The 22518-nt window shown below is 45.9% G+C and overlaps 1 protein-coding gene across 4 annotated transcripts in view; it reads left to right on the forward strand.

Moving 5' to 3' along the window:
• The window catches only part of nlgn2a (neuroligin 2a), a 79114-nt gene that overhangs the window by 15731 nt on the left and 40865 nt on the right, over positions 1-22518 (forward strand). For all 4 annotated transcript variants that reach the window (XM_019868658.1, XM_019868659.1, XM_019868661.1 and 1 more), the window contains one exon: positions 14203-14869. In XM_019868658.1, the coding sequence (XP_019724217.1) occupies positions 14407-14869 (463 nt within the window). In that variant the 5' untranslated portion in view covers positions 14203-14406. The remainder of the gene's footprint in view (positions 1-14202; positions 14870-22518) is intronic.

Here is a 22518-nt window from a genome sequence, read left to right on the forward strand (position 1 = left end):
GCACCCCCCGCGACCCTAGTGAGGATCAAGCGGTTCGGAAAATGAATGAATGAATCGCGCCACACTTTCTCCACCCAGAAGACACACAGGTTTTCCAGCTACGTCCATGAACATGTTCTTCGACTCTCACCTTGTTTGAAACCCGCGGTTCTCAGTGTCCACCTTCCGTTTTGCCATTTTTGATGGGTATCTGAAAGCTAATGTCACTCTTATGGGAACGACTGCTAGACGAATAAATATTTAAATAAAGCGGCCGACTGCTTGGCGCGTCACCGTTGCATTGTGGGAAATGTAGTTTTGGTGCGTGTAAAAGATCTGCGGGCTCTCGGCTTGCTGCGGTCCGCGGGCCGGATCTAATAATAAATCAATATCATCCCAGGGGCCACTGAAAACATTCTCGCGGGCCGGATTTGGCCCGCGGGCCGGCACTTTGACATATGTGCTGTAGACGGATGTAACAGAGAATCCAGTAATTTTTCAAAATAAAACACTTTAGATTCCAAAATGAATAAAATGGAAATAATGTAATAAGTAATTTAATCTTTCTGTGCGACTCGGTACCTAATGACCCATGGACCGGTACCGGTTCGCGGCCCAGGGCTTGGGGACTGTGAATTAGTGGAGTTCAGTGTTCAAAGTAAACATGGTGCATCAGCATTTAGCTTTTATGCTGCACGCAAATGGAAGTAAATTACTTTTTATATCTCGACTTACCTTTTAAATGCCTTAAATTCTTCAATTTTCAAAACTATCTTGAATTCTTTTGCCTTTAAATGTTGCGTCTACATTTCGCAAAGCACATTGAGTTACCTTGTGCGTGAAATGCGCTCCATCACTTAAGCTGCCTTGCCTTTGCCTTCGGCAACTGATGTTCGAACACAAGTGGTGTAGCGATACATTTCGACATGCTGTATGACAGTACTCGCATTGCTTATATTCTTTATCCTATTTGATTTCCTGAGAGGCGGCAGGTCGTGGAGGCAGATTTGTTTGCGTCCTGGTACCGCTACACGTAAACGCTACCCGTCCCACGCCTCTCTTCTGGCAGGACTCCACTGGTGCACGCATCAGCGTTTGAAGCTCTTTAACTTGGCAGTGCAGGGAAAACTGCCGCAAATCGGAAAGATCCCATCGCTGCATTGACCTCATTCTTCACCTGTGATTTAATTTAACGCACACCAACGTGCACGACACCTTCGAGTGACGCGTTTAACGACAGGTTCCGCGGATATGGCGATGAGCGATGACTTTCCGAGTGCCTGTGCATTAGCGCTCAGCCGCTCACCTCGAGGGGGAATGCCGGAGACAGCGGATGCGGGAGATGGCGGGAGGAACTTGCGAGGTGGGTGAAAAATGAGCACGTGTGGGACGGCAAAGGAAATGCAGGATGAAGAAAAAAAAAAAGAAAAAGAGCTGAAAGGGAGAGTTTTGGTGCATGGGTGGAAATGAGGAGGAAAAAAAAAAAGCAGGGAGGGGGCGAGGCTGCGGCAACAAGATGAGACTCTTAAAGCAAGAGGGAATGGACAAAGCTGCAACGCTGGATAAAAGCCCGTGATGGAGATTTGATACTGTGAAAGAGACAGAGAGAGTGCATTAGGGAACAAAACCATGAATGATGCATCAAAGGTTCCTCTGTTTGAGTTATTGGGGCTGAGACGGTGCCGGGCGCTTGAAAGGAATTTCATCCCCCAAAAAATAAAAAATAAAAAGGCGAGTGTGTCAACACAAGAGAAATGGAGGATCACCAAGGATGGCGGGAAGACCAAGAAAAGATTGAGTGAAGGGGAACAAATGTCAGTGTGGAGGGGCTATTACTGGACACACACACACACACACACACACACACACACACACACACACACACACACACACACACACACATTTTTTATATATAATGGGCAAAAAGAAGATATTGCATTACAGGGAGAAATGTGAGTGTGCAGTTTGAGAGAATGTGTGATGTGAGGTATGTTAGAATGAGTAACGTTTGAGAGTGTGTGGCTGAGAGAGAGAGAGAGAGAGAGAGAGAGAGAGAGAGAGAGCGCACGAGAGAGTAGTTTGAGAGAATGTGTGGATAATACGTGAGTGTTTGTAGCGGTAGATAGTGTGAGTAAGGTTTGAGATTGTGTGTGTGAGTCTGTATGAGAGAGAGCGATAAAGAAATGTGTGTTTATGTGGTGTGAGAGAATATGTGAGTGTGTGTGTGTGTGTGTGTGTGTGTGTGTGTGTGCGTGTGTGCGTGTGTGCGTGTGTGTGTGAGAGAAATGTGAGTGTCAGTGTGTGTGGGAGAAATTTGTGAGCGTGCGTGTGCAAAGTGAAATAATCCATGCATGCAGTGTGAGATAAAATGTGAGTGCCGAGTGTGAGAGAAACGTGAGTGTGGATGTGCGTGTGTCTTTTTGTGTGAGAGGGAAAGTGAGAGAGAGAGAGATAAGATGATTAAAACTGAAGTTAGGTCATTACTCTGTCAACCTCTCCTCCGTGTGATTGATCCAATTATACACACACCCAGACACATATATTTTCTCACAACTTCCTCACACACACACACACACACACACACATACACACACACACACACACACACACACACACACACACACACGTTACGCACAAGCGCATTTAATTTGCTCGCACTGCCTTGACTTGTGACTCATATCCACTCAAGGCTCAGAGTTTGAAATTTGACGGCGATCCCATGACTTTTGTGTGCCCCCCCGCCAATCATCTTTCAAACTGGTCGAGTCAGGCCTTCAAAATAAAAGCACATCAGAATCTGAATTGTAGCACTTTGTCAGACTGGATAGTAGAGTAGAGTACAATTGTTTTTAATCAGAGATGCAAGTAAACTTTTCAAAATAATTTTTTCGCACTGATTCCAAACCTGCCCCTGTTTTTTTTCTTCAGAACATCATGTTTTCAGTATGATAATATATAAAATATTTTAAGTAATATTTATGAATTAAGGGTTGGGTTCTGCGACAGCTGGATTTTTTTCTTTTTTTCTTTTGGAAACGTCAAAGCTATAAATTACAGCACATGGTAAAATCCATTCTTAAAAATCGGGATGTGCTAGAAAAAAGTCGAGACACTTTTTACAATTTGCTGTTAACTTGTGTAAGTGGCAAAAATCAGCTGATTTGTTTTTGCCTTTTTTTTCTTTTTACACTATTTTTTTTTAACACCGTAACACATTACAAAATAAGACAAAAAATAATGACATTCAAATGTTCCCCCTTCCCTCCCCTCCAAAAACGGCTGTTTTTTTGTTGATTTATCTCTTTTGTAAAGTTTAACAAGTACAATAGGACAAAGGACTGGAAAAACGGTAAAATGTTTTGCTTTGTTTTTTTGTAGGCACTACAGTGAGGGAGGTCCGTTCCCCCAAAACACAATTTCATTCATCACGGTTGCTTTTTTTTTAATTAATTGGCCAGATAATCAGTTCATCAGAATTTTATTCTGCCAAATATCGGAATTGGCCTCAGTATATCACATCAGCTGGACCCGAATAATAACATCACCGTCAAACAATTTGGAAATTAATCTTCAAAGGCTACCACGTAGCCAAACAGAGTGTTCTTATAATCCGTTTTTTTTTTTTTAATTTAAAAAGTCTGACCTGAAGCAGGATGCGTTACGCCGGTGTTGCCGAGCAAATAGAGTTGTTAATAAACCCCCCCACAAAAGGCCAGGTTCCACTATATTGATGATCCCGCATTCTTCCATTTTGGATCGTATGGGAGAAGCCTCCGAAAGATTGAAAGGGACGAAGTCATGCATGCAAATGTAAATGGAGGATCCTTGAAGACCCGTGCGTCTCTATTTTTACATCGGCCGCCTATAATACAAGAGCACAGTAGATCCCCTCTTCGCTCAAGGGCACCACGCAAGGACATATCGAACATCCACTTAAGTGTGCTTTTGTGCTAGCATGCTAACATGCGCGAGGATGCGCATGGACGCTCTCAGCGTGAGCAAGATTGCGACAGCACAAGCCGGGCTATTTTCAACCCTGCGCCCCTTTTGCTGGAGACGAACCCAATTGCTCTTCCGCTGTTACTATTCCCGCCATTTTATTCTGTCATCAGCACGCCGCGCGTACTCGGGCACCGTTGCAGCTGCTCTGCATATTCATCAGTGGGGCGTGTGCCAAAGCCGTGGCAGCACTCCACGCCTAACAGCAGGCTAATGCAGCCATTTAAATACTGCTTCGACTCCCCCCCCTCCCCCAACCTCCACTGCACCGCCCTCTGCTTCCTGTCTGCTCCAATTTACTATACATAGACATGTAATGTGCATTTAATGTCATTTGGAGGCAGACAGACCGAAACAGACGGAGAGCGGCGCAAAGGCCAATTGCGAGTCCTCCCCTGCCAAAACGTGAGGGCTCACAAGGTCGCTAGCGGGGAGGGAGTTGACGACGACGATGAGGAGAAAGGAGGAAGAGTCCGGGCGGGGGGGGGGATGGGGGCAGCAGAGGTGAGCCGCCGCACCCCGTGGCGGCCTTGATGACTCAGTGGTGGAAGCCTGCATAATTGGAGGCATGCTCGGGGGCCCCCCGCCACAGTTAGACTGACACGCACATGAAATATTCAATGAGACATTTTGGGCTGACTTGTGCGGGCACAAGGCGAAAAGGGCAACGGTGTCCAAATATATGAAAGTCCACTTTGGAGTGGCGCCGTGTATCTGTATTATAGTGACATGTATTAAGTGTTAGAGAGACGGGCATCTGATTGGATAAAAAAAAAATGCAACTTCCACCTACCCAGACTGGAAGCCGTTTATGTTTAGTAAATCTGAGATTGTGTATTGTATTGCGGATACATTTATTGCTTGTTAAAAAAAAATTGATTGGGGAAAAATATTGACAATTTAGAATCGTTTCGCGTCCTTGGTGGACCAGCCCGGATGCCTTGTCAACAATTTGTTCACATAAACGGACTTTGTTTTGAGGTTCAAAGAAATCTAAAGGCATTATTTTCCCTCTAGTTACTTCACCGAGCAGCTATTTTGCGAGCCCCGCTGGGCTCTTTTTGAAAAATTTGGGATGGAGAACAAAGTCGACACTACCTACGATGGCTCTTTATTTATCGAAGCGCGGCGCCGGCCGTTTGGGAGCCTCGCTGGCTCCGACGTGTTTGGGCCTCCGCCGTGAATAGTAAAGAGCGCGTTGGAAGGAGAGGACAAACGCAACGCGATTCGCTCCATCAATCCCGTTCGTCTGGCGCTCGGGGCTGATGCATGGCTGCCGCACGTTGATCGCTCCCTCGCCATTTATCTCAATCAGCGTGCTTGTCTGTTAGCCATCCAGCTTAAGAAACCTCGGCGAGTCAGACAAACGAGGAAGACACAGCGGGTTTATTGGCACAATAAAACACCAGGCGTGTGCGTTACAAGCGCCTTGTTTCGCAAATGGTTCGCGGTGGTGGTTTTAAAGTTGAGAGGGTGGAGCGGACAAACAAGCCTACTTTGGACGCACTCAAAAAAAGTCCTGGTCGAGGGGGAAAAAAAAAAAATCACAATCTTTGGAATTTGACAGAGATAAGTGGCGTTAGCTCCATGGCCAATTTTGTCTGATTAAAAAGATTTTCCAAAGTGAAGCTTCAATAGGCTGGAACATATTCCACCGGGTTATCACTGGGATTTTCCACATCGTGACAACAAGGCGTTCTAAAGTGGGAAGGCTAGAGTGAAGCCATATGCTGGCTGTGCAGTCAGATTGAAATAAAATAAAATAAAGACCCCTCCCCCATCCTTGGTCATCCATCTTTCTCTGCATAATTTATCTCTAACAACGTGGCGCTCTGAAGCATGCAGTGGGTGGAATATATCCCACTGGGTGGTCGTGTCACAGCCAGTGTTCTAAAAGGGTGTGATTTTTTTCATGACCGTTAATGTTTGGGTTTTTTTTTTGTTTTGACTTTAGATATTTTTCAATTAAGTTCGTATCCATACATCCATTTCCCACACTGCCCCCACACAAGTCAGTAAGTATTCAATCGTTTCTAACGCAAGTTAGGTTTTTCCAATTTTTGTTTTTTTTTAGCTTCAGTATTAGTTTTAGTTATTTTTCTATACACGGAGATTTTGAAAGAAATTACGGAATACTGAATGACAATGCTTATTCAACGTTAGTTTTAGTTATATTGTTAGTTTTCGTTTGCTATAATAACCTTGCTGACAACGTGGCGCTCTAAAGTAGCCACATCTGCATGCAGCCCGGTCCACAAGCTGACTGTCGAGAATCCTCTCCTTGCTCATCCATCTTTGTCTACTTGACATGCGCAGCCGACAACGAGGCGCTCTAATGTGGCCATGGCAGCATGAAGCCCCGCTCCACACACTGGCTGTTACGTCGATTTTTTCTTTTCCCTCCCTCTTCTGCCTTCCCTCAGTGACCTGCAAGCACTCACGGCCGACAATGAGGCGCTCTATAGCTGGAGAATGCATTTCATCCCCCCAAAATCTGAAATGGTGAAAAATAATTGAACTCTGTATCCCCGCAACTGAGCGCCACATAATTTGCAGGATTTTATTGCGCACATCTTCATGGCCCGAGGCCAGTAACCTTGTACGCTCGTCTCTAAGTAAAGAGACCCGCATGCAAGTGTTGCACAAGTGGGTTGGTCAAATTGAGTCTCCATCTCCGAAACACACGTCTCTATTGATCCTCGCAGTGATCCTGCATGCTTTTCCTCTCCCATGTGGTCGTCAGCGTTTGTTTGGCGTATGTGATAGCTCTCCAGTGATCTTGACGTTTCAGTACAAAGGACAGGGAGATCTCCACGGCAATGTCACCGCCATATTGGATGTGGAAAAGCAGCGCAATGGTTGAATGAAGCCTCATTCATTCCCTGCTTGGAGATTGAGCAAACGTTTGCAACTCCAAGCCCGTGCGTGCGTGTGTGTGTGCGTGCGTGCGTGCGTGCGTGCGTGCGTGCGTGTGTGCGTGTGCGTGTGTGTGTGTGTGTGTGTGTGTGGCTGCGCTCATCCGGAGCATCAGGCGTCATGTGTGTGCTGAACCGCGACACTGCGGAAATAGAAGAGGAAGGAAGGGATGAAGAGCGGAGGGAGGGGAGGCGGGGGGCGTTCAGGTGGTGCCGGCTGACAGATTAGCGGCGAATGATGAAAGTGCTCACACAAGATTTAAAGCGACACTCCAAGGTGAGATCTTGTAGGACAAAAAGAAAGCATGACAAGGATTTTGTGGGGATGAGACGCCAAGATAGGAGCGAGATACGAGATGACACATACAAGAACCCCACTAAGTCCCCTTCACTTTTATGTTACTTGTCACTGGGTTTGGAGTGAATGCATATGCCTTATTTTGATAGTTAATTGGAAGTATATTTTTAACAGTGACATTTAAAAATGAAGTTTAATTTAAAATAACATACAGACAACCTTTTTTGGCTGAACATATATATTTTTATTTTAAACGGCGCATACCGGACAACACTCTCTGGGACGCTAATGCAGGTTGTGAAGTCCCAGAATACTTTTCGTTTTGTGTTGCATAAACTACGTTTGTTATTTATCTACAAATGGTCTCTCCTCATGTATTTTATTTATTAATTATTAGTTTTGTTCCACATACACGTAATATAGTATTATATACACCGGTGGCCCAGTGGTTAGCGCGTCGACCTCACAGTGCACAGACACCGGGTTCGATTCCAGCTGTGGCCTTCCTGTGTGGACTTTGCATGTTCCCCTTGCGCCTGCTTGGGTTTTCTCCGGGTACTCCGGTTTCCTCCCACATTCCAAAAACATGCATGGCAGGCTGATTGAACACTCAAAAATTGTCCCTACGTGCGAGTGTGAGCACGGATGGTGGTTTGTCTCTGTGTGCCCTGCGATTGGCTGGCAACCGGTTCAGGGTGTCCCCCGCCTACTGCCCAAAGACGGCTGGGATAGGCTCTAGCACCCCCCACGACCCTTGGGAGGATACAGGGGAATCAGTAAATGGATGGATGTATCTGTGTGTGTGTGTGTGTGTGTGTGTGTGTGTGTGTGTGTGTGTGTATAGTATCTTGTATCTATATTTTTTTAGAGAAAGAGAGAGAGAGGGAGGCAGAGATATGCATTACTGTTTACAACACATATAGGTAACTCCATGTTACTCCATTCAAATGTCTTTGTCTACTACTCTAAAACTGTGCTGATCTGCAAGAAAAAAAAATTGTTAATCAAGAGGCCATTTTTCACACCGACCCATTGAAGAACAACAGCATAATGTCTTTTTCCAGTTGATGGCCGAGGACAAAATAGTTGAATGCTGAAATCATTGAGATCAGTTAGAAAGCACAATGGAAGCATGCTCAAACCCGGCGGAATTCAGGTGTGCACGGCTGCAACTCGTCAAATGTAGGTCAGCTGTGCCTTCTGCCACACGCCAACACTGCAGGAAAGAAGAACAAACGCAGAACACAACCAAAGACCTGAATAGAACTGAAAAACACACAAAAAAAAGAAGAAGCTGGATCGGAAATGTAAGGCGGGTGGATGGTGGGTGGATGATGATCGGTCCATCCATGCAGCGCCCCGCCAAGTACGCTGATACTGGTCTGTATGCGTGCGCCTTTCGAGTTTATATAACACATCACACTGCATAGCTTGGCACGTTGCGTCTATTTATAGCAACACTTTGAAGGAAGTGTGACACACAGACACACAAAAAAAAAAGCCTCAGCCAGCCTGTGTGGGCGGTGCGCAATCAGACAGATGCTTTGTATTCGCGTGTTGTGATCGTGTACTCTCAGCGGACGTCACATTAGGTACGCCTGCACGGATCCAACCGTGGAGCTGTGCCAAAATTCTGCCGTTGCAAAGATGAGAATAGTCATGACTTCATGATAAAAATGTGCTCAAAGGGATTCACTTACCGTCACTGAGCCACTTGAGAGCCTCATAGCTTCGCTTTATGGTCCGCTAGCTTAGTGCTAACGCCAAATGGCACCGATGTTGCAGTGCTATCACCCTTTTAACAGATTGAACACAAACTACAGTAGATAATCAACAACAATACTCGCAGTCATATATTCTTGATCTTCTGCCAAGAATGACGAAGACTAGTGCTACACTGATTCTTGTTCAGCATCTCCATCTTAGCTTTTTTTTTTTTTTTTTTTTTTAAATATGCCACTGATGTCACAGCTGTCGTCTGTATTTGAGCAAGTGTGAGTATGCGCGTGCGACTTTCATCCTCCTTTGGAGCACGAGAAGGCGACGACGCTCGCCGCCCGCCCTCCCCGTTCACACTTCCACTCGTATAAAGGAGTCAATTCGTCAGAGACGTCAGGGGTGCTAACGAACAACCGACCTCTTGCGTGAAGAGATTTTTACAGGCGTGACATAAAAGTGTGTGGTTTTTTTTTCCCGCACGTCGAGGTGCTAAATTTAAATCAGGACCAGAAAGCTTAATCCGATGATGTATTTGCTGAGGGAGGGTGCGCTGGTCTCTTCTTCGGCCGTCTGGACCAGCCGGTTTGACAACGTGCCCCGTCACAGCGGCTGCAGCTGTCGCCGTGTTAATTGTTCTCAGTGATGGTCGAGCACACAACGCACTCCCGCCTGCGCCGAGTTACCCACGGTTGGGCCTGCTAAGCACCATTTTAACCTTTTAATCGGTGTGCCGGCACACACGGTTCTGCCGGAATGCCACTGGACTCTCTCTTTATCCACGCAGGAGCAACACAGCACGTATGCATCTGAGTACCCGTGGTGAAGTCTCAGTCTGAGAGTGGCAGTGACGAATGTCAGGCAGCCTCAGTGCTAATTAAAGGCCGCTCACACATTAATTACGGCCAACTGCAGCAAATGGGGTGGGGGGGGGTGCTAATTGACTACGAGATGACGCATCCAACCTTTGCTTGGCTCAAATGATTTGATCTTCATCCAAGTCATTGCAGCCACTTCCGATAAATTGGCTGTTAGCCGTATTGCGACGATTTACTCAACGCGCTCTAACAAGGATTTATTTGGCGGATTAGGATCAGGGTATATGTTTTTTTTTTTTTTTTGGGTGGGGTGGTTGGTTTTTTAATTGAAGAGCAAAACATAAATATGTAACCATTGGCCTCTTTTATACCGTACATTGCAGTGAGCATTGAGTACATTGGGTTTGTATGCTTTTTATTTGGTTTTGACTTTTTATTTTTTAAATTCAGTTAGTTTTTAGAGCCCAACGGTTCATGTTTATTCGTTTTTGTATTTTTTTTTCACTAATGCCTCGTTTTAGTTGTTTTTAGTAGTTTTAGTATTAGTTTTAGTTTTTTTTTAAGACGAAGTGTTTGTTGAGTGCACGATGGAAAAAAAAAAAAAGAAGCTCAGTAAGGATCGTGTAAGCTCAAGTCAACTAAAACTGTCAAATAAGTGTTGGACCTTCCTTCATCTGTACGGACGTACAGCAATACGAAAATAAATACATTTGAAATGAGCCCCTCAAGCTCATGTATGATATTCACGGTGGACAATGATGAAAACCAAGGACATTTTTACCATAATTATAGTTAGTTTTATAAACGTAAGACGCCGTTTTGGTTTGGAAAATAATTTTTATTCGTTTTTGTGAACTGTAATAACCTCGGCGACAGGTCAAGCTTTATCACTGACCGAAGCATCCGAAGCCCTCCGGAGAGACTTTCTCCGGCTTTGAGCAAACACCTGCTCAAGGATTTCACAGTTTTCATCAGTCATGGTCGTAGCAGACCGTCCGCTTTGTGGTTTGTCAAAAACAAATCCTCTTTGGAGACATTTGCCATGGATCGCGTCAATCGTACGACGCGTCAGAGCGGTGTGTCGGCCAGATCCCTTTTCAAACTGGCATTGAAAAATGTCTTGCTAACGGCACTTTTGCAAACGCTGGCCTCGTGTTAATTGGCAAACCACAGGCAAGGGAATTCAATTGTCTGTCCGAATGATACCTGAAACAAAATTGGGCAAAAAAAAGAAGTGTGTTGTGGCTTTTGGGACACCTTGTATTCTTTTTTAAGGCATTGAGTCGCCATTTCTTAAGACTAAAACAAAAAGGAGAATCCAAACGAGTCGAGGGAGGCTGCTCATTTGGCAAAACAAATAAGCATCCCCGCGACTGTAAAACACATCATGCGAGCGACGCGAAAACGAGGGCTTGCTGTGCCTTTGAGCAAGCTCGCCAGTTGCTGCTGAGCTTGGCGGCTGATGGGGGAGAAAAGAGAGGAGGGAGGAAGGGGGGGGAAGGGAGGGAGGGAGAGGCTGGGCTAAACAGCAGGAGACGCAAAATGGTGTGTGATTAACATTGCCGAGTTTGCCAACTGGCTCGCTTCGCCTTGAGGTGTGGACGGTGCAGTAATTGGAAAGAGGAGGCTACACCTTCTTAACCCCAAAATGGAATATATCCTTCGGAAAGAGGAGACCCGCCTGTTTATCAAGATGTCAAATATTGCACTTTATAAAAACGTCCAGTATTGTCGCAGTTTTGGAATGTCGCTTTATTTTTGTGTGAGTGTGCCAATGAAAATAATGAACATTAAATTGTAGAGTAATGACATCAAATTGAATATAAATAATGAAACGCTCGGGATTTTATGCTTCAATTCAATTTATTGTGCTGCTGCTTCTAGTGGGCCTCCAGGGGGCAGCATAATAAAGTCATCGGTCGATTAATCGGTTAGGCCCAAATACTTGGCGTCCCCGTGCAATGCTTTTTTTTTCGGTATTTGTACCTGTCTTGAGGATTCATTTTCTGCTGACTTTTGACTTTTACTCTCAACATTTGAAATCAGGTGTCTGTGCTTTCTATGCCTGACTTTGTCAAACTCGACTTCTTACTTTTTTGAAAACATCCACGGATAATGCACCGTGCTAAGGTTTCACCTTAGCATGGTGCGGTTACCATGGTGACGCTTTGAATAAGCATCTCAAAACACGTTCCACCTTCGCAGCCCCGTAGCAATGGAATCAGGGTGCGGTGAAATTGATTGCGATGCACGGCGTCAACCGGAGGCGGCCCTGCGACGACAAGAGCTCGGCGAAAGGTCAACCAAAGGTGCACCCACTTGTGCGCTTTTGTGTCACATTTGTGGACCTACTTTCGAGTGCACAATCCCCTTCTGGAATCTTCCTTTTCAGGTTTTGGCAGCAAAAGCCGAGCTCTCGGGTCCGCCATCTTCGTCCCTGCGTCCCTGCCTCATCAATCACTTATGCTTGCCCACTGCGAGCACACAAGCTGGATCAATTCTGTCTGCTAGATTGAGCCGGTTTGCATTGAAAACCTCAGATGCACCCTGCAAGTTTGCAGTCAGACTGACACTGCATTATAAAATAAAGCTTGGCCCCTTTTTTTTTTTTTTTTTTTGATTTGTCTTCTTTCTGCTTGCTTGTCAGCGAGGGGAATGCAAGGAGAACCAAAAGCAGGTGCTGCAGATGCATTTCGGCTGAACGCACTGTACCAAACGCACACCGCGGGTTTTAAGCTTCAATGAGCCCAAACCTCTTTTTTTTTTTTTTGGTTTGTTTGTTTTTGAGGCTAGAGGACACCCCTCCTTCCTGTGCAGGAGAAATGTGATTGTAAATGGCAGAAATTAGCCACCCGAGTGGGTGAGAGGCCTTAAATTATTCTCCTACCGATACCGAGTATTCTATTGGGCCCATATGAGGCTTGTTTTAAAGAATCGAGTACTTATGGAGGCTGCCGATACCAGCTTGAGGCAAAAAAAAAAAAAGCTGGCATGGAGTAAGTCCTCCTCAGCAGTAGTTGGCGCTGTATGAAGTCTTTTGTTCACAATGTCAATGTCATTGTGTCAAATGAAGTTTATACCTAAAAAAATACCAGCGGTATCGGTACTCACTATTTGTGAGTACGGTATTTTCCGCACTAAAAGGCGCACCTAAAAGCCTTCCATTTTCTTAAGAGCTCACAGCGCGCCTTAAAATCCGATGCGCCTTGTGTATGGTCATTTCGGTAATATTTCGACCCCAAAATGGCTCCTTGCTCGAGACATGCTGACAACGCAGAGTTCAAACTTAAGGCGATCCGGTTGCGCAGTTGAACACGGAAATAGAGCAGCGGCAAGAGAGTTCAACGTTAACGAGTCAAAGTTATAACTTGCTGTTGGTTACGTGAACTGTGTCGCTGCTTTCTTAAATACGTTTTACTGACATCTGATCGTTCTGTTTGTGTTTCCTTGAGCGTAGCTCCATCTAGTGGAGGCATTGTAGATTACGTCTTATAATGCGCCCGCTGTATGAAAAAAATTACAAAATCGGCCATTCATTGAAGTTGCACCTCATAATCCAGTGCGCCTTTTAGTGTGGAAAATACGGTACTCAAAGAGTGAATTCTCATGCTGGTGTCGGGTCTGGAAAAAAAAAAAAAGTGCTCCATCCCTCCTCAGGACGTTGGACTTTTAAATGCAAACTGTTCGCTTGGCAGCGTGGAAATGGGCAGAAGGGGACTGAAGACGACGACGTAAAGTTGCTCCGGTGGGTGCGGGTGATGCAATTATGCGCTTAATGGCAACTTTAAATTAGGCAATTAAAGTCGGAAGATAAAGCAAAGAGAGAGCGTGGCAATGGGAAAAGAGCTCTCGTCGCACACTAAACATTGCGAATGGCTGTTCCCGCATCCCGCGCCGTTGCGTAAGCACCCAACAATGTTATTATGACACTGTAATCTCCTCCTTGCATTTGTGACGGGCTGTGTCACATGAGGATTTGCACCGAAGATTACATGAATGGATGTACAGCTCCGAGGCGCTCATTTGCATGCGCCTGTGCATGCGTGTTGCCACAAACAAAGCCGCTTAAAATGCCCCCCCACCCCCGTATTGTTTACCGTTGACGGGGGAGATTGAGCAATATCTCAACCTTTGGAGTTGTATTTACTTTTGGGTGTTAGTGCCGTCCTCGCGCAGGTTACACCGGGACAAGTTTAAATGAATCCCAAATTAGGCCCGTGGTGCGTAAAAGCACAGGCGGCGGCAGAGTGAACTCACTCTGCGGGAGGTTCCCCGGGTCACGTGACACCATACCGATGGCCGGATTTATTTTCGGCTCATGCAAAGTCATCACGGTGCTGTGCACCAAAAGGATTTTCCCTTAAATGAACCCAGTTGAGCTAAGCTCGTCTCCTTTCAGGGAAGATGTCGTACGTTCGGAGATCTCAGCTAATCACTCTTTTTTTTTTTTTTTTTTCGGTCTCGTATCTCAATGCAGGTGCAGACGTCGATGAAATCACCGGGACGGGACCTAGAGGGATGGAACGTAACAGAACCGTGGCTGGGGAAGCGATTGGGACAGCCTTGGCTCGTATTCAGCACTGACCTGGCACCCCCGCGGAGGCCTGCCCTGCGAATCCCCGCTCATTGTTTTCGTCAGTCACCTTTGGACTCCGACTTTTTGCTTATTCTGTAAGCAGCCATGCACCTCTTTCGACGTGCAAGTGAACGAAAAAGACAAACCTCCCTCATGGCAGACTGGTGCGTGCCGCTGGGCCTCGCCCTTCTCTTAAACGTGGCCTGCGGTCAAAAAGTGGAGCCCTCCAAGCAACCTGTAGTCACTACCAACTACGGCAAGCTCCGAGGAATCAAGAAGGACCTGAACAACGAGATCCTGGGGCCGGTGGAGCAGTACCTGGGCGTGCCCTACGCCACGGCGCCCATTGGCGACCGCCGCTTTCAGCCGCCCGAAGCCCCGGGCTCGTGGCAGGAGGTCCGCAACGCCACCCAGTTTGCCCCCGTGTGCCCCCAAAACGTGCACGGGGTGCTGCCTGAGATCATGCTGCCTGTGTGGTTCACCGACAACCTGGACGTCGCGGCCGGCTACATCCAGAACCAGAGCGAGGACTGCCTCTATCTCAACGTCTACGTGCCCACGGAGGATGGTGAGTGCTGGGCTGCTGGGTGGGAGGGGCGACGGGTAAATGGGGCGGGGGCGGGACTCTGCGCCAAGCCCTCCCCCCTGGCAGTCGGTTCGATCGCCGCTCACACGCGCGCAGCTCTATAATGTGGTTGATAGGACTGCAAAGCTGTGATTGGCCAAACACTCTTAAAGGGGAGGGCCTAAGCAGATTGTCATCAATGAAAGTAGTTTCTTAACCCTCTTGTTTTTTCGTTTTTTTTTTTTTTTTTTTTAAATAACTCTCTTACAAGAACAGTGGTACCTTGACATACAAGGAAAGGAACTCACTGATGTCAACGTGTTTTTGTAGAGTGACACAGCCAGGTCAAAATGACCCCTCTCTACTCTGGCTTCTCGTTACTTACGCCGACCATATATTCCCCACTTGTGGGGTTGTTGACCCCATACCAAACTCATGTTTCATATTTTCCTTCTGTCCCAAAATGAGACCAGACCACGGTAGATGTTCTGTGTGATTGGTGGCGTGAATGCAGCACATGATGGTTTTCTTTAGATGGCCTCACAGAGCGAAGATGCAGGGTTCGATTCCAGCTCCGGCCTTCCTGTAAGGAGTTTGCATGTTGTCCCCGTGCCTGCGTGGGTTTTCTCTGGGTACTCCAGTTTCCTCTCACATTCCAAAAACATGCGTGGCAGACAAATGGAAAACTCTAAATTGTCCCTCGGTGCCATTGTGAGTGCCCTGTGATTGGCAGGCGACCAGTTCAGGGTGTATCTTGCCTACTGGCCGAAGTCACCTGGGATGGGCTCCAACACGCCTGCGACCGTTGTGAGGAGAAGCAGATTAGATAAATGGAGGGAGTTCTGATGACGAGTTGGGGCCTTGGCATGTCACATGTCCTTCCTCTCTAGTTGAGCCTTGTTTGGGTATCATCTCCTTCCTTAATCGCAAATTTTTATACTCTACAGAGCCTTGTTCTTTCCTCTTTTTGGGAGTTGGAATCAATTTATGATATTCCAATTCATTTTAATTGGTATAACTGGTTAAATAGAGTTTGGAGCTTGGTGAGTCATACCTCTGAGTAGATTTAAGAATCAATCATGCGATGGAGTAGACCCCTTTTAATGCCCCCCGAATCTTCTTCATGTTTGTCATTCAATTTTGGTTCGAACAGTTTGGGGAAGGTCCTTTTCTGTCCCCTACTGTCCGTCCGTAAATGCAGATAGTAAGTTACCACAATCGTTTAGTCGCTGCTTTAACTTAAAATATGTTCATCCATCAATCCGCCTGCTTATCTACCGAGCATGCTCGGGCATCTAAAAATAAGTTATCAAAGGTCAAATTGCCTCCACCTTTTGACATCAATATTCACCAATACTGTGGATAGATTTTTTTTTTGAATCTACATAGCAGCAGAAACATTTCCATTGTGTCTGTGATAGCAAGAGTTGCAGTACTCGCCTGCACTTTTTTTTTCCTTCACTGACCTGCTTATCTACCGAGCATGCTCGGGCATCTCAAAATAAGTTATCAAAGGTTAAATTGCCTCCACCTTTTGACATCAATATTCACCGACACTGTGGATAGATTTTTTTTTTAATCTACATAGCAGCAGAAACATTTCCATTGTGTCTGTGATAGCAAGAGTTGCAGTACTCGCCTGCACTTTTTTTTTCCTTCACTGATCACAGAAAAGTCTCCCCTGTGGTCTTTTTTAAAATTTTCTGCCATCAGTTCATTGTATTATTTAGTGGCACATTCTTTTATTTGTATTCATGCTGGTTTGAACGTGATTTATATCAACGGGAGGCTGCCGATCTTACTTCATTCCTTGGAAGGAGATCACGTCAGCAACCTATTAGGACCTCATGTCGGTTCTGAAGAGCGACGTGGGAGGCTTCCCTCATCATAGCGAGAGCTGTTCTTCTGGCTCCTGCAGAGTCACGCTGGATCGATGGGAGGGAGGCGTCGTCGCGGGGTTTCTGCGTGGGGGCATGTGTGTCGGGGGCGGGGTCATTCCCAGCTAGCTTGGAACACGCAGACAAAGTGCACGCTTCACCTCGTGAGTTCTACTTCCGACCTGAACTGAACTGGAGACGACTAAATTGCCAATTTTGAGCATAAACAACAACAACAACAGCAACAAATTTTGCAGGTAGCAGGCGATTCCCATATCTCACTCTCTGGTCGCTATGGTAATGTTTAAACGCCTTCAAAATAAGATACACCACAAATACAAAATGCATGAAAAATACGACTCACCATCACAACATATAATGCAGAGTGGGCTCGAGCGTGGGAATCTCCCGTTATGGTAAATCCGTATTTTAAGTAGGACTCCTGAGACTCTATGAAATGTAGCCTTTTTTCTTGAAAGTTTCCTTGCTGGGCCTTTTCCCTTTCCCATAGAAACTTTCCAAAGACATATGTTTTATTTTGTTTTTTACTCATTGTGCTAGCTCCTTGGTTTCATTTTAGCGGTAACCTATCACGTGACTGAGAAGCGCGCCTTGACCTCTGTCCTGTCAAGAACGACATGCTGTAGACGGATGTAACAGAGAATCCGGTACATTTTCAAAATAAAACATCTTTCAGATTCCGAAATAAATAAAAAGTAAGTTGTTCTAATGTAAGTTATTTATTTTTTCTGTGCGGCCCGGTACCACATGACCCACGGACCAGTACCGGTCCGCGACCCGAGGGTTGGGGACCACTGTCTTAGAAGATCAAACTCTGCTTTGGAAACGCCTGACAAAGAATTGGTTAATTCGTTCTTCCTGATTGAGTGTTTCGGGGAGCTCTGCCAGACGATGCTGCGGCATGTCAACCTCTCATCCCAGCCTCGTTAGCGGCAGGCTTCCTGGGCATGGTAGCAGCCTGCGCGCTCATAATTATTCCATCCGCAGCGCCATTCATCTCCGCGCGTCAACCCGGTTCGCACGCACACACACACACACCTCGCAATCTTGCAATACTTCAATTTCCTTTCGAGATCCATCGGGAGCGGCTCGATGCTAACGCGGTAACGGAGGCCCGTCGCGGCACTGACACCGCTGCGACGTTGTCACGGAGATGTCCCGATAAGCGAGAAGAAAAGAAGGAAAAAATACAAATAAGTGAATCATGGAAGAAGTGAGTGCCAGCCCACTGCAATAAAATGTGATGTATGACTGCCGATGCCCTCAAAAATCCCTTTTATGGTCTCGCTCATCTCTTTTTACTTCGCTTGCCAGGCTCGGTTACTTCTCTAAAAAAAACAAAACTGCACAAAAAGAATTTCTACGTTTGTGTGTGTGTGAGACCGAGCGAATGCGTTTTGTAGCCAAACCAAGAGGCAAACAAATAGCATTTTGCCCGGCGATAATTTGATTAATTACAAAAATAATCCACTCACCGTCCCCGCGTCTTTGAGGACTTTGTTCACTGAGACTCCATTGAGTTGTGAGAGACCGTCTCATCTCCTGTGTGTCTTCCTGCATAATGCTGGACACCACTTCCTAATCCTCCACTCTACCATTTAACGCAGTTTTCTTGGCGGTAGAACCCAGTCGAGCTTGGAGAAAGAGTTACCCTAATATGACTTTATTCAAACATTAGCGCACAGCTTGATTGCGTCTGTTTCTCGTTTTGTGGCTCAGGGCCTACTTAGTCGGCACCAAGTTGATTGGAACAAGCTGGACTCTTCATCTTTGTCAAAAAAGATGGATTTAACCAGAGCACCAATTCGCGGATCCAATTTCAAATCACTGTGCAATTTAAAACCCAAATCTGAGACTGTTGACTTGAGATAAGATGCCAGGGGGCCCCAAGTCAAAAGTGTGAGATGTACCAGGCCACTGGAACCAAATACCATAACCTCTGGTTTCTTTCGTCCAAGTTCAGGAATTTTGGTACCATCCAGTGGCCTTGATGGAGAAATCGTCCTTTTTGCTTGACATAGATCCGACTGCCATCTGCATAGCAGTGGAAAGAAATACGATGCTTTCTTAAGATGGAACCCAGGGGCAGCAAATACAAAGAAAAGAGCAGGGGCCCCAACGTTGAACTCTGTGGAACACCGTACGACAGTGGGGCAGAATAGTATCAGGCATCGAAGGCCGCATGCATTTGGCCTTTCCTCTTGGCTCCAAATGAAAGTTAGCGAGCTCGGTTGTCGTGATTTTTAGCGAGCTATATTGTGGGGGTGGAGGTTGTGGTACGTACCCCGAGGTGGGCTTTTGTCCTGCATTTGACATGATGCGCGTAATCTCTCTCATTGTCTTGCGCCATCGCTATCATCCCCTCACAACTTTCCCCCCGCCGATAGATGAGCAATAGAGACAGTAATAAGACTTTGCTTGCTCGTTTCAATGATCCATTTAGACTCGGCGGAGAGAATTGACTTTTTAACGGCACTTAAATAATCACACAATCTGCAAGCGCGTCTGATTTAAGTGCGGGGTGCAAGAAGTACCTCTGATTGTGTTCTATTAAAGATCACAGGAGTGTTACCACCACGTCGCACGCTCCATTTATCCCAGTGACTGAATATATCTCCTTAAAACTTCATTTCAGGCATGAATTTCTGAGAATAATAATGTTCGGGTTTGATTGAGTCTGTGAGAGAGGGATTGCTTTCAGAACGTGTTTATTATTGTGACCGGAGTTCGCAACGCTGTCAAACACTTTGAATAAACGGCAGCGTTATTATCTTTGACAAGGCGGAATTTGTCATGCAGGTCTTGTGTTCCATCTCATTAAGATGGTGCAGGTGTCGTTCGGAGCTGCCCGGTCAGCAGTATTCAAGCAAGTGCAGTCGGCCATCTTGTGGCGGACTCTTGATTCCGCGTGGACAAGGAAGTGAATGACAGTGGACAAAAGAAAAGTTTATTGTGACACTTTCAAGTCCTCAAGCAACCTTAAGCGGGAAGCATTCCCAAAACATCCCGCTATGAAAAGACTTTTCAGCATTTATTCCATATCCTCATTTCCAACGCAAGGTCTGTGTATGCTCTTTGTCCTCACTCTTCAGTGACTCGGTTGCTGCAGCTCATTTATTTCATTTTCAGCAAATTAATTTGGAGAAAGAGGTTTTGATAGCAACATAATCTAATTACAGATATCCAGCTAAGAAAAAAAAATCCGTGGCTTTCTTACGTGGCCTTTGTCATTCACTCGGTGGGCTATCATCCTTTCTCACAGTCGCAGCACATAGTTGCCGCGACGTATTGCGACACATTATCCGTTTGTCACACACTTACGCTATCATGCTCTGCTTGTTCACAGTTAAGCTGGGCGAGATCCTCCTCTTGGCCTGCCCATTGAAAAATATACTTGATGTACTGTGCAGTATATCGAGTATAGACTAGCGGCACTCGCTGATTATATTCCAGCTGACAAATATGCACAACGCAGGCAGTGAATGCGGTCGTGTCCATCTTGCGGTCCGGGTACTCGTACGCGTGCGCCTGTGCGCAGTTTACGCCGCTTGTAACATGTCTTACGAGGATGCCGTAGTTGTTGTGCGACTTAGAACGAAGATCCTACCGGTACATGGACCTCAAACTGCATACCGAGCCGCTTTCCGCATCTAGGGGCCCTCGAGATATTCTCACAATGACACACACTGTAGTCACCACCCAATGAGGGACCGTATATGACGGGATGCTGCGCTGCAGCGCTGTACGTACGTATACCACGACCATTCCACCGTCAACGGGCCCCTCAAAGGGGCAGCTCTTCTTCCCTCCAGGCTCTCTGAAGCTGAGCATGAAACTGGCAATGGATGCAAATTGACGCCCCCTCCCCCCACCACCACCACCACCATCCTTACTTCCTTCCCGCTCACGTACCCTCACACACCAATAGCCCGTACCTCCCACAGTGCTCAATGCGAGAGAGCCTGTGAATCATTTAAAGCCACATTTCAGCACCAGTGATAGCTCTGCTCCATATTCATATATATATACATATACAGTATAGATAGATAAATGCCGTCTCCACTTGTTCGTGTACAAGTGGAGTACAGCCACGGCATCCATTTGGGATGAGAGAACACGGAGCATCCATGAGAACGAGTCGCTGCAATGTCTTCAAAATTCTCCTTGAGAATGCAAACATCCTTTTTGGAGTTTCAATGCCTTTATAAACCTTTCACCCATGGAGGGAGTTCTAAGAAATCACTGCAAAGTGAATAGAATGTGCGGGGGAGGGGGCAGGGGGGGTGAAGCTGTTTTTCATTAAGAAGACCTAAGTGCGGCGTTTACTCGTGGGAGTGGACAGACCAAATAAAGTTGTCCAACTATTGGATTATTTTGCTCGACTTTATGAGAAATGTGGTACTCTTATTACTGCTTCCTCCAAGGTCCAAATGGTCCAAATTTGGGTCAATCCTATTGGGAAATTAGGGAACAAAAGTGCACCTAATTTTTGCAATATAGAATGTCGACACAAGGAAATATCATGAATTGGAAATATGTCTTTTCTGACCTCCACTTGTGAAAGATGTGCATATGAAATATTTGTCACGCGGAGAGAGAGAATCATCTTTCCTCCGGTGAAATGAATGGAAAATGCCATTTTTTTGTTTGTTTTGGTTGCCTTATTTGATCTCATTTGCAGTCAGGTTTGGCAGCGGTGAAAGCATGAATACCTAATCCGACAAGTGTGTGTTTGTGTGTATTCAACGTGCGGCGGGCTCCGTGGGTAGAAAATGGCTTTAACCTTCACGCCTACTTGATGATTACCGCTCTGCAAATGTCATTCCGTCGGCTTCGCCGTCACTCGGCGCGTCTGCCTTGTTTGCTTCCCGTTCACACCCGGTTTCACATGACATGGCCGCCAAAATCATCTGTTTACATTTTGGCCTTTATTTTTTCCCCCCTCCTCATGTTACCCGGACAGTTCGGCATTTTGACCTCCCGTCTCCTCTGTGTCCTGACGCAGGGGGTCATCCATGGCGGTGGTGTCATCCGCTTCTCTTCTAGGCCGAATCCTTGCACGATTGAACGTTTGTCGACACACATTTGACCCGATTTCAAGTGGGCCGATCTTTGGGCTTATGTTGTGAAATTGGTCTTGGCGGGATTTGCATAATCCTGCAGATAGACGGGCAAAGCTAGAGGGCATCATTCCATGAAATCCATTGAAAGGGAAAAAGACAAGACAAAAATAGTTGATCAAAACTCTATTGAACAGATTTGAAAGGTGCGTATTACATTCCATGACAGTGTGAAAACTGAAATGAACGTTCCATTGAATTCTATAAAATGGCGTCATTGTCTTCTTTTCTGTTTTTTTTTTCCCCTTGATTCCCACCGCTCGCCTTCTCAGCCACTCACTGTAATATCGATCAAATATCATCAAGTGCTCCTCTTGTCGGGGTGTCACCAAACCGGTGAACGTTACTACATATCCCCCACTTTTGCTAAAAATGGTCGACTACAATACTGTTATTTGTTGTCGACCATTTTGAGCAAAAGTATATACGTATATATAATGTGTGCATATCTATCTATCTATCTATCTATCTATCTATCTATCTATCTATCTGTCTGTCTGTCTGTCTGTCTGTCTGTCTGTCTGTCTGTCTGTCTGTCTGTCTGTCTAGATAGATATGTGTGTGTGTGTCTCTCTCTCTCTTTCTCTCTCTCTCTCTCTCTCTCTCTCTCTCTCTCTCTCTCTCTCTCTCTCTA

This window comes from Hippocampus comes, unplaced genomic scaffold (assembly GCF_001891065.2).
Source record: "Hippocampus comes isolate QL1 unplaced genomic scaffold, H_comes_QL1_v1.1 scaffold382, whole genome shotgun sequence".
Classification (NCBI taxonomy): Eukaryota; Metazoa; Chordata; class Actinopteri; order Syngnathiformes; family Syngnathidae; genus Hippocampus; species Hippocampus comes.